Genomic DNA, 17,843 nt, shown 5'->3' with positions numbered 1-17,843 from the left:
GGACATAAAACACGAAACAGAACATTCGATGTTAAAGCCCATGTGTTGTTGTTGTTGTTGTTTGTGTGAACCATGTGTAAACAGCACTCTCCTGTGTTTATGAATTAAGAACAGGTGTAGGACTTGTTTCATCATCATCTGTGAAAACGGGAGAAGTGTTGACACTCAAGGTTATTGTTAAGTGTTGGTTGTTGTTGTTGTTCCTCATGTTGTCCCCAACAGGCTGAATTGACACGTGTAATACACTTAAGGAATGATCTTGGCACACACACAAACACACACATACACACACGCGCGCGCACATCGATCCATCGCTTGTTTGTTCACCTCTGCTTCTGCGCATGCTCAGACCGTCGCTCATCCTCTCTCGTGCCCATAGTTACGCGCGGAGGAGAGCAGCTTAGCAACCCGAGGAGGAAGGAGCAGAGAAGAGATCTGCAGGAAACAGAAACGGATCCATCTGCAGAAACAGAGACACGTTGATCCTCTGAGGAATCCGCTAACCAGGTTCCTTTAATAATAATAATAATAATAATACATAGCATTTTTATAGAGCCAGGTCTCATTTGATCCAGTTATCCTCTCCATTAACACAGAGAATGAAGTTCGTGCTGGTTCTGGTGGGCGCCGGTTCTCTGGCCTTCCTCGGCGCGGTGATCTGCATCATCGCGAGTGTTTACCCCCGGAAACACGCCTCTTTCCCCGGGGACAACAGCACGCTGGGCCCGGAGGCGCTCATGGAGCCTCTGGAGCCTCTGGAGCTCACCGGATCCGACTCTTACCGCGGGGAGAACGGGCTCGGAGGCCTGGAGCTTCCCGGTCTGAACCACGTTCACCTCGGGGAGGGCACCGGAGGAGGGTCCGCCAAACAGTTCAGCTTCAGCCGGTTGATCTGCACCCCGGTGCCGGTGGGGGAGTGCCGGGGAAACATAAAGGACCTGAAGAGGCAGCAGCAGGCGGACCAGGTGGGGTTACAATCCGTTACAATGACTGGTTATGGAAGAACAATATAGTAACCTAAACATGTAGTTAAAAAGTATTTATATGCATCTTTCCATTACCATCATTACAAAACACTCTCTGCTATACAACATGTGCAATATTATTATTCAATGCAAGGCTTTTATTGTCATTTACAGTGTAGTTATGACAATGAAAATCTGAGGTCACAGGCTCCTCCAACACAATACAGATAATAATGCAAGTAAATACAAATAAAACAGAATATAATACAAATTGTGCAGAATAGTCTACAAGTAATTGGAATTGATGCACACAATGTATAACAATATCTGCTTTCTTTTTTTATTACTGCTGATTTTTATTCCATATTTTATTCCATTCCATTATCCGTTATATTTTACTATATTTTTTATTATTTTTAATATTTTTCTAGTTCTCTTTCTGTGTTTTTAATTTTACTTTTATGTACGCACCACGACATCAAGTCAAATTCCTCGTAGCCTACGTGTCAACCTACCTGGTGATAAACCTGATTCTGATTATTAATAATGTTCTATAATAACGTGCACTACTAAATACTATTAATATTTACATTAATGATGTGACCGTCTATGTTTCCTGTAGTTATTTAATTGCTCTTTTTACTGCACTGTTAGTGTACAGTTTGATTATCATGCTGCTGTGTTCATTGTATTTTTGTAACTCTGGCACAACAAATAAAGTATTATTAATATTATTATTATTATTATTATTATAAATTCTATCACAATTTAAAGTGCCTCACCAAAATAATATCAGTGTTTAATGTTTGAAAAACGAAATAATGAGTAACCTAAACATTTAGTTACGTTTCTTAAAGTAAAATGATGTATATGCGTATGTTTAAATGTAAACTGATTACATATTTTTTGTAATTGTAATTGAATAGTTACCTTTTTTCAGTTTCTTGATTACGTAATCTTGTTACAGGTAATCCGTTAACATAATAAAATATAATCTTTATTGATCACAAATTGTGGATTATCTTCGTTACAGCAACATAAAACAAAGCATAGCCCAACATTAGCCTCCTTTAGCTTAGCGGTGGTGACCTGAAGTCATGTGACCGTGCTGTAGTTCCTTTATAGCCCAACATTAGCCACCTTTAGCTTAGCGGTGGTGACGTGAAGTCATGTGACCGTGCTGTAGTTCCTTTATAGCCCAACATTAGCCACCTTTAGCTTAGCGGTGGTGACCTGAAGTCATGTGACCGTGCTGTAGTTCCTTTATAGCCCAACATTAGCCACCTTTAGCTTAGCGGTGGTGACCTGAAGTCATGTGACCGTGCTGTAGTTCCTTTATAGCCCAACATTAGCCTCCTTTAGCTTAGCGGTGGTGACGTGAAGTCATGTGACCGTGCTGTAGTTCCTTTATAGCCCAACATTAGCCGCCTTTAGCTTAGCGGTTGATTGATTGATTGATTGAAAAGTTTATTAACAGCTTGTATATTGGGTACAGTACAGTACAGCTCAAAACATACAATTGTTAAGGGGATGCAGACCAGAGAAAGACTTTCGTCTTGTTTACATCAGGGTCCCCCATTTCCAATTCATCATATCATTTAAGACATATAAGACATATTTGACATACAGATGGCTTATTTACAATTTACATACAGGTGGTTTTTTACATACAGATGGCTTATTTACAATTTACATTTTAGATTTCGTTCTAATACATCCTAACCGGACATTTAAGACATACCAAGTCTACAGATATACAGTTAGTAACAGAGTCTAAAATGCGAGTATATACATAGATGGGGGGGGAAGCTGTCCATTGTACGACAGGTTGAGATTTGTACCATTACCGGGGCCAGTTTTGCAATGCTCTCCCCCGAAGGTGCTCTTTAAGAGAGGTTTTGAAGGTAAGTATAGTTTTACTTTCCTTTACAGCTGTGGGAAGAGCGTTCCACCTTGATGTGGCATAATTGCGAAACGTGTATTCCCCCTTTTTTGTGCCAAATCTGGGTTTTACATGATTTGTGGAGCTCCCTCTGGTGTTATGATCATGGTATTCCTTGACCTTTGGGAAGAATTTTGACATGTACATGGGTACCATAGAGGTGTAGTGGATCTTGTAGACCAGGCCCATTGCAAGTAGCTGTACTCTGTCGTCTACTCTAAGCCATCCTAGGTTGTCAAAGTGGGCAGAGGTGAGGTGGGTTCTAGATGAAAGGTCAAGCAGTAGTCTGACCAGTTTATTTTGCGATGTTTGAAGTTTTATTTTTAGCGCCTTGGAGGTGCTATGGTACCATGACATGCAAGCCTAGTCATAGTACCCTTGAATGAGTGCTCCTGCCAGAGTTTTCAGGGTGCTTTTGTTTACCAGAGAGGAGATCCGGTATAGGAATCTAGTTCTTTGATTGACTTTTTTTATTACATTGGATGCCATTTTGTCACAGGAGAGGTTTGCCTCAAGAATAGATCCTAGGTATGTAATTTCCTTCTTACTTGTGACAATAATGTCACCCACTGCAACTGAGAAGTCGTCGGATTTGCTGAGATTATGTTTCGAACCGAAGAGAATGGACTCTGTTTTACCCAGGTGTAATGATAATTTATTATCGGCGAGCCAGGTGCAGATTCTGCCGAGCTCGGAGGTGAGGGTTTTTTCAACCTGCAATCTGCTCCTGTCAGAGACCAGCAGGGCTGAGTCATCCGCGAACAGGAACAAGTTGCAGTCACATGCTGATGACATGTCATTTGCATAAATTAGGAACAGTAACGGACCTAATATGCTTCCTTGTGGAACACCACAGCTCACTGGGAGGGGGGGGGGACAGAGTACCGTTTACCTCCACCATCTGTTCTCTCCCCTCCAGGTAGGATTGCATCCAGCTCACCGATAGTTTATCAAAACCAATTGCTTTTAGCTTGTCAATCAGAATGGGGTGATTGACAGTGTCGAAAGCCTTTTGTAGGTCCAGCATCACCATGCCGCAGTATTTACCCTCGTCCACCTCTTGTTTGATGTGGTCGTTCAAATAAAGAAGGCATGTGTCAGTGGAGTGGGATGTTCTAAAGCCAGATTGAAATTCATAGATTAGTTTCTTTTCCGCGAGGTACTTTTCGACCTGTTCATATACTATTTTTTCCATGACTTTCGAGATGGAGGTAAGTGAAGTCATGTGACCGTGCTGTAGTTCCTTTATAGCCCAACATTAGCCTCCTTTAGCTTAGCGGTGGTGACGTGAAGTCATGTGACCGTGCTGTAGTTCCTTTATAGCCCAACATTAGCCACCTTTAGCTTAGCGGTGAAGACGTGAAGTCATGTGACCGGGCTGTTGTTCCTTTATAGCCCAACATTAGCCACCTTTAGCTTAGCGGTGAAGACGTGAAGTCATGTGACCGTGCTGTAGTTCCTTTATAGCCCAACATTAGCCTCCTTTAGCTTAGCGGTGAAGACGTGAAGTCATGTGACCGTGCTGTAGTTCCTTTATAGCCCAACATTAGCCTCCTTTAGCTTAGCGGTGAAGACGTGAAGTCATGTGACCGGGCTGTTGTTCCTTTATAGCCCAACATTAGCCACCTTTAGCTTAGCGGTGAAGACGTGAAGTCATGTGACCGGGCTGTTGTTCCTTTATAGCCCAACATTAGCCACCTTTAGCTTAGCGGTGAAGACGTGAAGTCATGTGACCGTGCTGTAGTTCCTTTATAGCCCAACATTAGCTGCCTTTGCTAGTTCTTTTCTATGTGTTAGCTTTTTAACTTCTAACATATATAATCTGTTGCTCCCTCAGCCTGAGGAAGACTGGAGTTTCCTTCGCACCACAGCAGAGGATCTCCGTCAGATGGTTGTTCAGCAGAACGATCAGATCTTGATGGACCAGAGGACGATCCGCGAGCTGACGGGGAAGCTGAACGAGTGTGAGAGCGGCCTGGAGGACGAGAGGAATGTTCCTGAGCGGAGCATCGGGGTGTGGAGCGGGAACAGGAGAGTGATGGCTGGAGACGATGTGAGCTCTTCAGCCGCCGCTCAGCTGCAGACGGCCCGAGCTGTGGAGGAACTGGCAAGGGCCATCATGGACCTGAAGGACCGCATCGAGAAGCTGGAGGTAAATACTTTTGAGTGTCTAGAAAAGCACTATGTAAGTGTCATGTGTTATTATTATTAGTATTATTATTATCTATGTGTTTGTACCTCAATTTGACCCCAACAGGCTGAATTGAAACTAATAATTAACCTTGGTGTTAAATTCTGATTTTTTCTAAAAATTCTGACTTTTTCTAAAAATTCTAAATCCTGATTTTTTCTCATAATCTCTAAAGTATGTATTTTTTCTCAAAATCTCAAAATTCTGACTTTCTATTAAAATTCTGACTTTCTATCAAAATTCTGACTTTCTATAAAAATCTCAAAATTATGTATTTTTTCTCATAATCTCAAAATTCTCATTTATTTCTCAAAATTATGTATTTTTCTGAATACTTAAAAATGTTAATAATCACTGGTCCCCGGCTTGAGCTTCAATCTCAGGATCCATGTGTTTCTGATCCTCTCCAGAATGGAAGTAGTCATCACATACAGAGCATCAAGTAGTTCCTGAACAGTGTCCTTCACATGCTGATATCCAAGAGAGGGAGTTACACAGTCACAAGATGGAGGAATAGAAAGCAGTATTCAATGTTTACTTCAGATTAGCTCCACGTCAGAAATGAGCATGCTTGTCATATGTCTATCTCCATAGAGGCTGAATCATCATGTTAATCACATAGCTATCATATGCCTCAAACAGTCCTGATGCTCTTCTAGGTAATCAGACATCCTGTCATGTTCACAGCTACAGTTGGGGTACCTTTGTTAGCATGTTACTCTGAGATTCATTACATTCAGTGTTTTCCCAACACTTGGTTTACTTTTCCTCCTGTTGGCCTCTCAGGGCTTCCGTACCTCTGTGCATGTTGAGGTGAATAAATGAGTGTGTATAACGGTGCGTTTGAAAGACGCTGTTGTTCAGCAAGTTTGAGTTGATTGACTGACCTGAGATCTGTGTAACTGCAGGGGTTTTGAATCAAACTAGAATGAGGAATGTGCATGAAAATCAATCCAACAGTGTCTGCATTAGGCCTGGGCATGGAGAGAGATTACTGAACTCACTGACAGACACTAAATAACCACACATTTCTACACATTTCTTCCAAAAACAGATACAAAATAGATGAAAAACAACCAGAAGGAGACAGAATGACCCTTAAAGACTCTGAAATACGAAGAATATACGAAAACCATGATTTAAAACAACCACAAAGAGACGCAAACTGACTCAAATAGTGACAAAAAGTATTCAAAGCGATAGAAAACAACCTCAAAGACAAAATGCCTCCACAATAAACGAGTTAATAAAATGACACTGAGAGACAAACTGACCAATCAGAGACACAACTTCCCCAAAAGGACCAAAAACCTTCATCTCACATGTTTTAAAACGTCTCTGCCAAGATCCAGTCACTCAATTCTTTAAAAATCAATATATAAAAATAAACCCTAACCATTTTAATTCTCTATTTTCAAACTTGTTCAAATTCCCCTCAAAAAACATAAATATTGTATTTCTCTCATTTATGATTTTGGTCATTTTTCTCCTTTTTTTGTTCATTTCCACGACCAGAAGACCTTCAGAATAAAACCCACTTCCTCCTGAGGTCACTTCACTGGGAAATGAAACTGGAGAAATAATCCACTCGATCTTCTTCTTCGTTGGTTCCCATCCAAAATGCTGCTTTAACGCCAAGATCCTGAATTCTGTAGAAATCAATGTATAAGAATAAGCTCCAGTTTCTCCTCTGCTATAAACTCTCTATTTCCCAGACGCTGCTGCACATCTCCCCGTGACTAACCCCAGGGAAATCTCCTCTAGATCGACCACTATGTCCATGTACTCCCAGTGTCTCTCTATCAGAGTGCAGGCGAACAAAACACTTTACAATCAAAGAAAAATAACCACCTTCATTTCCAACTTTGCTATAAATCCTTCAAACCGTCAGAAATCTCCTTTTTCATGTCATATTTTGTCGATGTTCCTAAATATTCTTTATATCCTCGTTCAGTTTACTACGGAAGACAAACATACTTCTCGTACAAAAATAATCCTCCCTTTTCCCAATTCGTCGTTTTCCAACTTCTCCTGCTCAACTTCCGTGAGAAAATCCCATTGTTTCTCTCCCAGCAGATAACAGCCCGACAGAAACACGTCACCTGCAGAAAAGCTCCACCAATAAACCTCCAGAAGTCTCAGATGCTGTCGTTTTCATCACATTTCATTCCTACAACGTAAACACACTTCTGATGCAGAAGGAAATACCCCTCCCCTCAATTCCCACTCTGCTATAAGTTCTGCAAAACTCCCAGAAACCTCCTTGTTTCATCCAGAGTGATGTCGATGTCCTCAGGGTCTTCTTCTTAGTGCAGGTCATGACTACGGACTGAAGCCCTCCACTCATTTCTCACCCTGCTCACCTCTCCGCTGACAACGCGTGACTCAGGCCTTTCTCATGTCTTTACTGCGGCCCCCTGGGAAATCTTCCACCTGCTGCTCCTCCCCCCTCCCATAACTCCTCTTCCTCCCCCCTCCCATAACTCCTCTTCCTCCCCCCTCCCATAACTCCTCTTCCTCCCCCCTCCTCCTCTTCCTCCCCATGGTGTCCTCCGCCCCATTCTCTGCATCAGCATCGACACATAAATAAAAGATGAAGCTGCTGGACAGGAAGGAGGAGGAGGAGGGGGAGGAGGAGGAGGGGGGGGGGTCAGGTTCACACACACACACACACACACACACACACACACACACACACACACACACACACACACACACAGAGACAAACACACATATACACACACACACAGAGACAAACACACACACACACACACTCACACTCACACACACACACACACACGCACAAACACACACACACACACACACACACGCACACACACGCACACATGCACACACACACACACACACACACACACACGCACACACACACACGCACACACACACACACAGACAAATGCACGCACACACACGCACGCACGCACGCACGCACACACGCACACACACACACGCACGCACGCACGCACGCACGCACGCGCGCACACACACGCACGCACGCACGCACGCACGCACGCACGCATGCGCGCGCGCACACACACACACACACACACACACACACACACACACACACACACACACACACACACACACACACAGTGGATTTATCTCCTGTCCTGAGCTCAGCAGCTCTGTTGGTTTTATAAATGGTCGCCTCTATAATAACAGAGCTCTCTCTTTCCTGCTGCTTCAACACCTTCCTCCTCCTCTTCCTCCTCCTCTTCCTCCTCCTCTTCCTCCTCTCCTTTTAAACGTCTGCTATGAATACAGCATGAATGCAACACCTCTCACTGTGTTGCTGCGTTGTTATGTTTCCTAAATGAATGTGCTCTCAATGTGTCAGCACACTCGCCCTCTTTGATTCAGACTAAATAGATCAGCTCAATAAAGCAGTTACGTGTCCCTCGGGGACGACTCTCTTGATTGAAATATAGTGTAAACCCTCGGGGACGACTCTCTTGATTGAAATATAGTGTAAACCCTCGGGGACGACTCTCTTGATTGAAATATAGTGTAAACCCTCGGGGACGACTCTCTTGATTGAAATATAGTGTAAACTTTAAAGTCATATGTTTTGGCTGTAAAGGCGCATCAATGAAATCACAGACCGATGGAATAACTGGTTCCTTCTGACGGCACGGCACATTCATTACACACTGAAACACTCTGAGTGTATTGCTGCTACAGCTTCGTAGCCAATTAACCAATTAACTTAATGTCCCAACATGTGCAGGTTAGCATCCGGCAGTTTCTATGAGCTGGAGACCCTACTCTACATTTCTATCATAGCACTTTGAAGATGTCCGGGTCACTACAGGACTCTATGATCTGCAGACAGACTCTTTTCTTATCTTATAAATACAGTTGTAAACTAAAACTATTGTTTAGAATCCAAACCCTGAACGTTCTGATCTGTGAACTCATGCTTGATATTTCTTGTTGTTGTAAAAGTTATTTGTTTTTGGTTGTTTTGTACAAAGAAATGATTTGTTTAAAACAATGAACCCAATATCACGAGGACCTGAACTGTACGCTAGAGGACCAGAACAGGTTTAAGCTTCTTCTTCTTGCCCCCTTTGAACATGACGTTAACTATTTCAGAATGTATTGATGTCCGGTGCCTTGCTCAAGGGCACCACGGCAGGTAGCAGTCCACTCTCCATATTTAGGTCTGGTCGGGGACTTGAACCGGCGACCCTATGGCTCACAGTCCAAGGCCCTATGACTGAGCCACTGCCGGACATTAATATAAATGTCCTTAAAATGAAGTCCGAGTTGTTGTTGTTTGTCCATGTCCCTTTAGCTGCAGACTCTTTTCTTATCTTATAAATACGTGTATTATCATTCATATATCCCCCCCCCCCCCCCCCCCCCTGCAGGCGGAGATCGGCCCTGCGGCTCTAAACCTCTCCGACTCGTCTCCAGGCAGTAACAATCCAGGTGTAAACCCCCCCAGACCCCCCGCCCCACCCCCCAGCAGAGCTTCCTCTTCCTCCTCTCCTGCTCCTCTTCCTCGCCGTCCCGCCTCCCCCGGACCCCGACCCCCCCCAGCTAAAGGCTCCCCCAGGGGGAAGGCTCCCTGGAGGGTGGAGGACCTGGAGGGGGAGCTGGAGAGGAAGATCAAGCTGCTGGAGAAGGAGCGTCAGACCATGAGGACGGAGACCGAGGGCCAGCAGGAGAAACTGAACCAGGGCATCGACACGGCCGACGCCAGGGTGCAGGAGCTGGAGACAAGTGAGGGTCCCATTAACTCTATATCAAAAGTCAAAGACAACTTTAATGTCAATCTTACTCAGTTTGTGTTTACAGACAGAGAGATCGAAATGACCTTTCCAACAATCCCGAATATACAATTATACAGTATACAGATAGGTATACAAATATGTATATCCCATATACATATTCAACAGACACATTTCCACATATGCACACATTAAGATAAAAAAAACACAACAATCAATAAATACAAAATAGCAGTCACTTCAATATCAATAACTTTGGAGCAGATTGTCCATAAAATGTGCATTTATTGCAGATTGTCCATAGCAGCGTAAAAAATGTGTCTTGTGCTCGATTTGAGTGTCTGAGTGTGGGGGGAGTTATAGTCCAGTGGGGGAGAGGGGGGAGAGGGGGGAGAGGAGAGAGAGAGGGGAGAGAGAGGGGAGAGAGAGGGGAGAGAGGGGAGGGAGGGGAGGGAGGGGAGAGAGTTCAGCCTCCTGACAGCCTGGTGGACGGAGCTGTTTTTCAGTCGGGTGGTGCTCGACCTCCGGCTGCGAAACCTCCTCCCTGAAGGCAGGAGGGTGAAGAGGCAGGTGGAGGGATGGGTGGGGTCACCCACCATGCTGAGTGCTCTGCGGGTGAGGCGGTTGTGTTATAAATGTCCAGGAGTGATGGGAGTGAGGCACCGATGATCCTCTCAGCAGTGTTCACGACGCGCTGCTACAGTCTCCCATTAACTGTATACAGTAAAGTGTCTTCCATTAACTGGGCGTTTCTCTTATTAACTGCATGGGGGGTTAATTTACAGTGACAAAATATAAAGCACGATATTATATATACATAAGTATGAGAGGAATGGAATATGAAATATTAGTTTGAATATAACTGGGGGGTTTCTCCATTAACTGGGGGTTTCTCATTAACTGGGGGGTTTCTCCATTAACTGGGGGTTTCTCATTAACTGGGGGGTTTCTCCATTAACTGGGGGGTTTCTCCATTAACTGGGGGTTTCTCCATTAACTGGGGGGTTTCTCCATTAACTGGGGGTTTCTCATTAACTGGGGGGTTTCTCCATTAACTGGGGGGTTTCTCCATTAACTGGGGGTTTCTCATTAACTGGGGGGTTTCTCCATTAACTGGGGGGTTTCTCCATTAACTGGGGGTTTCTCATTAACTGGGGGGTTTCTCCATTAACTGGGGGGTTTCTCCATTAACTGGGGGTTTCTCCATTAACTGGGGGGTTTCTCCATTAACTGGGGGGTTTCTTCATTAAAGATGGGGTAGGTAAGTTTGGAGAAACCAGCTCAAGTACGCTAGCATTTGAAAATACACAGAGAAAATCTGCCACTACCTTACAGAGCCCCTCCTCCAACACACACGAACGCGCACATGACCAATGAGGGCACGAGATAAGTTTGTGCACAGATGGAAGGCTGACAGGCAGGTAGGCCATCCAGTTATTTTAGCCGGGCCGGCTAAAATGATTGGTCGTGCTTTTTACAGTACCACGGCTTCCACAGATGATATTTATTTATGGATTTTTTGTCAAAGCACTTCAGATATTCATTGCTATCGGGATGTTAAGAGCATTCCATGGAATATAACAATAAGTGTATCTCGAGCCGGTTTCTCAAACTTACCTACCCTACCTTTAACTGGGGGGTTTCTTCCATTAACTGGGGGTTTCTCCATTAACCTGTTAAGCCCGAGAGACCCCGGTACCAGGGCACTGCCGCAACATCTTGCAGGAAACAGTGTCTGAGGGCATGTTCATTTAATAAAACTATGAATGTTTTATATCCATGTAACGGGAAGAAACTCATCTAACTGATCATTTTTATTTTTTTTTCAAAAGAAAACCCACAATGCTAACACTGAGCCTCTGAATTAGTTAACACCTTACTGCACCGAAAATCACTCACAAAACCTTATTATTTATCTTTTCACCACATCCAACACATCGTTTCTCATCGTGAGGTGACACAGAATCTAACGACACCGACATTACCACTGAATTATACGTATTTTTACCTTGGCTCTGTAGTCTCTCCAAAGTGGTCTTCAATGGCATTAAAATGATAAAAACGCTGCTGAAGTTAATCCACAGGTTAATCTAATGTGTCTGTGTCCCTTTGAAATGATTTCTGATAATCCATAAGCATTACAACTGCTTTTCCGTTTCCAGATGTCAAAGCTAGAGATAGGTCCACTCTGATGCAAAATTACATGCGCGAAGCCCCCACCTTTTCTCTTCACAATGTGTGTGTGGGGGACTCCCCCTTCGATTCTATTGGCTCTAACGGTCAGAAAGAGGTGTCAACCATCAAAATTGAGCAAGGGGGGCCAGAGATATGAAAAATCCACCCAAATGACCCCAGAAGTGGTTTCTTTTTGCTAAATCTCTCTAAAAAGGTCAAATGTCACTTGTTTTGCATCAATCTTGATACAGGGTACTTATTATATGTTGTACTTTGGATTCCTAAAGCTTTTAGTCTACTAACCCATCATCCAAGGGTAGTTTTCACTATAAGTAAAAAAGAATTTTTTTTTAATTTACAGTTTTTTACTATGTAAAATCTGAATTTTCTTTAAAATAAAAAACATCTATATTGATTCTGACTTTTCTACATCCAACTCACAGGTTTATCATTACTTTGAGAAAAAAGATTATTAATTTAACCCTTTTAGAAGGGAAGATATGGTCATTTGTTCTGGGAATGTCATTTTCGAGCCTGAGACCTGAAAAACAGGCTCAGGGCTTAACAGGTTAACTGGGGGGTTTCTCCATTAACCTGTTAAGCACCAAGCCTGTTTTTCATGTTTCAGGCTCGAAAATGACATGCCCAAAACAAATGACTACAACTTAACTTCTAAAAGGGTTATATGAATAATTTCTTTTATCAAAGCAAGGTTACATCTGTGAGTTGGATGTAGAAGTGTCAGAATCAATATAAATGTTTTTTATTTTAAAGAAAATTCAGATTTTACATAGTAAAAATCTGTAAATTATAGTGTCCGTCCAAATATAATTTTTTACAGATAGTGAAAACTACCCTTGGATGATGGGTTAGTAGACTAAAAGCTTTAGGAATCCAAAGTACAACATATAATAAGTACCATGTATCAAGATTGATGCAAAACAAGTGACATTTGACCTTTTTAGAGAGGTTTAGCCAAAACCACCCCACCTCTGAGGTGATTTGGGTGAAAATGTTTTTTTTTCCATATCTCTGGCGAAGGGGGTGGCCCACACACACACACTGTGAAGAGAAAAGGTGGGGGCTGCGCGCATGTAAATGTGAAGCAGAGTGAAGCTATTTCTAGCTCTGGCATTTGGAAACAAAAAAGCAGTTTTATTGCTTATGGATTATCAGAAATAATTTCAAAGAGGGCACAGATACATTGGATGAACCTATGGATTAACTGCAGCATCGTTTTTTTTATCGTTTTAATGCCATTGAAGACCAGTTTTGACCAAGGTAAGCCATGTTAGCGTTTCTAGCTACTTAGCTCCACATGTTATGATGTACGCTTTCGTTTATAGCGTCGCAAATGTTTATCACTGAGTGTTGAGGTGGGTACCACTAGATTCAGTGTCTCCAGGACACCAAAAACGAGTGGTTGGCTGTGCATCTAGGATAAGTAATAAGGGAGTTATTGTGAGTTTAAGTGCCGTTTTAGGTTACATTTTTTTGCTCGTGGCTAATTCAGAGGCTGAGTGCTAGCATTGTGGGTTTTTTTTTTATTTTTTTTTAAAAGATCAGTTCGCTGAGTTTCTTCCCGTTACATGGATATAAAACATTCATAGTTTTATTAAATATTAAGATTCCTTAGACATTGTTTCCTGCAAATGACGCGTTTATCCGCCCGGTACCGGGCGGATGGTGCGTAACAGGTTAACTGGGGGGTTTCTTCCATTAACTGGGGGTTTCTCCATTAACTGGGGGGTTTCTCATTAACTGGGGGGTTTCTCATTAACTGGGGGGTTTCTCCATTAACTGGGGGGTTTCTCATTAACTGGGGGGTTTCTCATTAACTGGGGGGTTTCTCCATTAACTGGGGGGTTTCTCATTAACTGGGGGGTTTCTCATTAACTGGGGGGTTTCTCCATTAACTGGGGGTTTCTCCATTAACTGGGGGGTTTCTTCCATTAACTGCGGGGTTTCTCATTAACTGGGGGGTTTCTCCATTAACTGGGGGGTTTCTCCATTAACTGAGGGGTTTCTCCATTAACTGGGGGTTTCCTCCATTAACTGGGGGGTTTCTCCATTAACTGGGGGGTTTCTTCCATTAACTGGAGGGTTTCTCCATTAACTGGGGGTTTCATCCATTAACTGAGGGGTTTCTCCATTAACTGGGGGGTTTCTCCCATTAACTGGGGTTACTCCATTAACTGGGGGGTTTCTCCATTAACTGGGGGGTTTCTCCCATTAACTGAGGGGTTTCTCCATTAACTGGGGGGTTTCTCCCATTAACTGGGGGGTTTCTCCATTAACTGAGGGGTTTCTCCATTAACTGGGGGGTTTCTCCATTAACTGGGGTTTTCTCCCATTAACTGGGGGGTTTCTCCATTAACTGGGGGGTTTCTCCCATTAACTGGGGGTTTCTCATTAACTGGGGGGTTTCTCCATTAACTGGGGGGTTTCTCCCATTAACTGAGGGGTTTCTCCAATAACTGGGGGGTTTCTCCCATTAACTGGGGGGTTTCTCCATTAACTGAGGGGTTTCTCCATTAACTGGGGGTTTCTCCCATTAACTGAGGGGTTTCTCCATTAACTGGGGGGTTTCTCCCATTAACTGGGGGGTTTCTCCATTAACTGAGGGGTTTCTCCATTAACTGGGGGGTTTCTCCATTAACTGGGGGGTTTCTCCCATTAACTGGGGGGTTTCTCCATTAACTGGGGGGTTTCTCCCATTAACTGGGGGTTTCTCATTAACTGGGGGGGTTCTTCCATTAACTGGGGGGTTTCTCCCATTAACTGGGGGTTTCTCCATTAACTGGGGGGTTTCTCTCATTAACTGGAGGGTTTCTCCATTAACTGAGGGGTTTCTCCATTAACTGGGGGGTTTCTCCATTAACTGGGGGGTTTCTCCCATTAACTGAGGGGTTTCTCCATTAACTGGGGGGTTTCTCCCATTAACTGAGGTGTTTCTCCATTAACTGAGGGGTTTCTCCATTAACTGGGGGGTTTCTTCCATTAACTGAGGTGTTTCTCCTTTAACTGAGGTGTTTCTCCATTAACTGGGGGGTTTCTCCATTAACTGAGGGGTTTCTCCATTAACTGGGGGGTTTCTTCCATTAACTGGGGGTTACTCCATTAACTGGGGGGTTTCTCCATTAACTGAGGGGTTTCTCCATTAACTGGGGGGTTTCTTCCATTAACTGGGGGTTTCTCCATTAACTGGAGGGTTTCTCCATTAACTGAGGGGTTTCTCCATTAACTGGGGGGTTTCTCCATTAACTGAGGGGTTTCTCCATTAACTGGGGGGTTTCTTCCATCAACTGGGGGTTTCTCCATTAACTGAGGGGTTTCTCCATTAACTGGGGGGTTTCTCCATTAACTGGGGGGTTTCTCCATTAACTGCGGGGTTTCTCTCATTAACTATATAATATAATTTTTCTGATTGTTTGTATTTGTTTTTATATTTCCACAGCTTTTAATTACTACCTATTTATTATTGTAGTCCACTTTATATTTTAACATTTATTTTATTTTATTTTTGTAAAGATGTCTTCTATGTATGGCCCTCCTTTGTCTCCACAGTGGAAACTGGGCAGGAGATGAGATGCTAATGAGCTCAGTGGGAGAATTGGGTCTCTCAGCAGCACAGAGTAAACTGGAGATTAAAATAAATCATTCATTAGTGAAGAGGGTCGGGAAAGGTCAAACAGAGACAGGAGCAAAACACTAGATTAATAACAAGAATTAAAGTCACCTTCAGCTTCACCTGTAATGCTTTAATGATGGTTGATCATCTTTAGCTGGTCTGTAGTTTGAGTATGACTCAAAATGCATTTCCTCTCCTCTGAACCTTCCATAGTTCCCATTGAGTCTGGGAGAGTTTGTGAATTTAACTCTGTCTGTTGAACGGGCTTGAATCTATATTTTGTGCATGTTATTAGACACACACACACACACACACACACACACACACACACACACACACACACACACACACACACACACACACACACACACACACACACACACACACACACACACACACACACACAGTTTTCATCCCACTGTCTGCATCTCCTGAAGTAAATGTCATTGTTTGAGGCGCTGCAAAACTTAATGGGAATATTTTAATAATCGTTTTTCGGACTTTGCATTGTAAAATCTACTGGAATATTCAGAAACATATATATATATTTTTGACCAAATGTCTCTCAAATGTCACTCTAACATCACGCAGAGTCAGATACAATTAGACGTAAGACTTAGGGTCTGATCTTTTATCTAAAAACAGAATATAAAGCATGGCTCCCTTGTTGATCTGATGTAGAACTACAGTGGAAGAACAAACCTCCAAGACTCTCACGTTTAGACTTTAATAATAATAATAATAACTTACAGTTGTATAGCTCCTTTCAGGGGACCCAAGGTCACTTTACAGAAAAACAGGAGTACAAAAATAAATAAAAAAACAGTCAGACAAACAAAACAAATAAATAGGGGCTGAAGGCCTTGACAAATAGGTGGCACTTACGGGCCCTTTTAAAGGCGTCAAGATGCCAGGGCCGCCGGACAGGCAAGGCAGGCAACTGCTTGGGGCCCCGGACCAGAAGGGGGCCCCCAAAGAAGGTAGATTAAGAAGGTCCACAGCAACGACAACATGAAACACCCTTTAATTTGTTGTGCTGCTTATCGTCAGTGTTGCTGATTCTCCGGTGCACTGGAAAGAATGCTGCTCCAAAATCAAGTAAAATAATGACGAAAACAAGGTGTTTTCACTTGTAATAAGTAAAAAGATCTGCCAATAGAACAAGTGAAGATTTGCTTGGTTAGATTTCTTGAACTAAGACGGGATATTTAGAAAAAGGAGATCTTAATTATCTGGGAGAACTTATTTTTGAACTATATCTTACCCGGATCAGTAAATGTTGTTTTACGAAATGAGCCTGAAATGCTGAAAGGTTTTCAGTTTTCTGATGTTAGTTGGTGATTTTCCAATAAGATTTTTAATACAGTAAGAGATGTATTTGTTAAAACAAGATTAACCATATTTGACAAAAACCACAGCAGCTTAAAGAACTTGTTTCATTTGAGAAACAAAATAAGATGTGTTCAAGAGTCTGGAAGATGCATTGTCTAAAAACACGACCCTCTATCTCACTGCATTGTTACCTTTTAGTAAAGACATATTCTGAGTAGATATTAGACACACATACTTAGCAAGATTTTGAGTTTTTACAGTGTGCTTAACGTCATCTTTCTGTATTTGTTAAAACAAGATTAACCATATTTTACAAAAACCACAGCAGCTTAAAGGGGACCTATCATGCAAAATGCACTTTTGTTCGTCTTTTCTACATGAATATGTGTCCCCGGTGTTCCAGGGAACTCACCAAGTGTCAGAAAACACAACCCTCTCTATTTTCCTCCATACCCAAATCTCTAAAAAAGGGGCTGCAACGGATCTGATAAAAACTGATCCAGATTTGAACACTGTCCTGACGTCAGGACGGTGGCGCTACGGCTATTGGGCCAACTCCACCAATCAGGAGGAGACAACCACGGCCATTGCTGTTCGAAAGCGCTGGAGACGCTGTAGTACATATGCCAGGCCTGTAGGTGGTGCTGTTCTCACTGAATCTGCCCTTGCTAAAACAGATCTAACATTTTTCAAATTGAGAGAAATGAGGCATGGCTAAAATGCATGATCTGTTTGGTATTTTGTATAAATATGCCTTATATAGGTATGGTCCTACACTATATTATTCAAATATAGCATGATAGGTCCACTTTAAAGAACTTGTTTCATTTGAGATACAAAATAAGATGTG

At 42.8% G+C, this 17,843-nt stretch overlaps 1 protein-coding gene across 2 annotated transcripts in view; it reads left to right on the top strand.

Moving 5' to 3' along the window:
• Positions 1 to 412: 412 nt before the first annotated feature.
• Positions 413 to 17,843, top strand: part of nptxrb (neuronal pentraxin receptor b) — a 28,148-nt gene continuing 10,717 nt past the window's right edge. Inside the window, exons 1-4 of one of the 2 annotated variants that reach the window (XM_034132841.1) lie at positions 413 to 507; positions 597 to 965; positions 4,745 to 5,059; positions 9,493 to 9,847. In XM_034132841.1, coding sequence (XP_033988732.1) covers positions 600 to 965; positions 4,745 to 5,059; positions 9,493 to 9,847 — 1,036 coding nt within the window. In that variant the 5' untranslated portion in view covers positions 413 to 507; positions 597 to 599. Of the gene's footprint in view, positions 966 to 4,744; positions 5,060 to 9,492; positions 9,848 to 17,843 lie in introns of both variants that reach the window. The other variant, XM_034132842.1, reaches the window with a different exon arrangement.

The sequence above is a fragment of the Trematomus bernacchii genome, unplaced genomic scaffold (genome assembly GCF_902827165.1).
Source record: "Trematomus bernacchii unplaced genomic scaffold, fTreBer1.1, whole genome shotgun sequence".
Lineage (NCBI taxonomy): Eukaryota > Metazoa > Chordata > Actinopteri > Perciformes > Nototheniidae > Trematomus > Trematomus bernacchii.
Note: the sequence above shows the minus strand (reverse complement) of the source record. Positions and strands in the feature narration are given on the sequence as shown.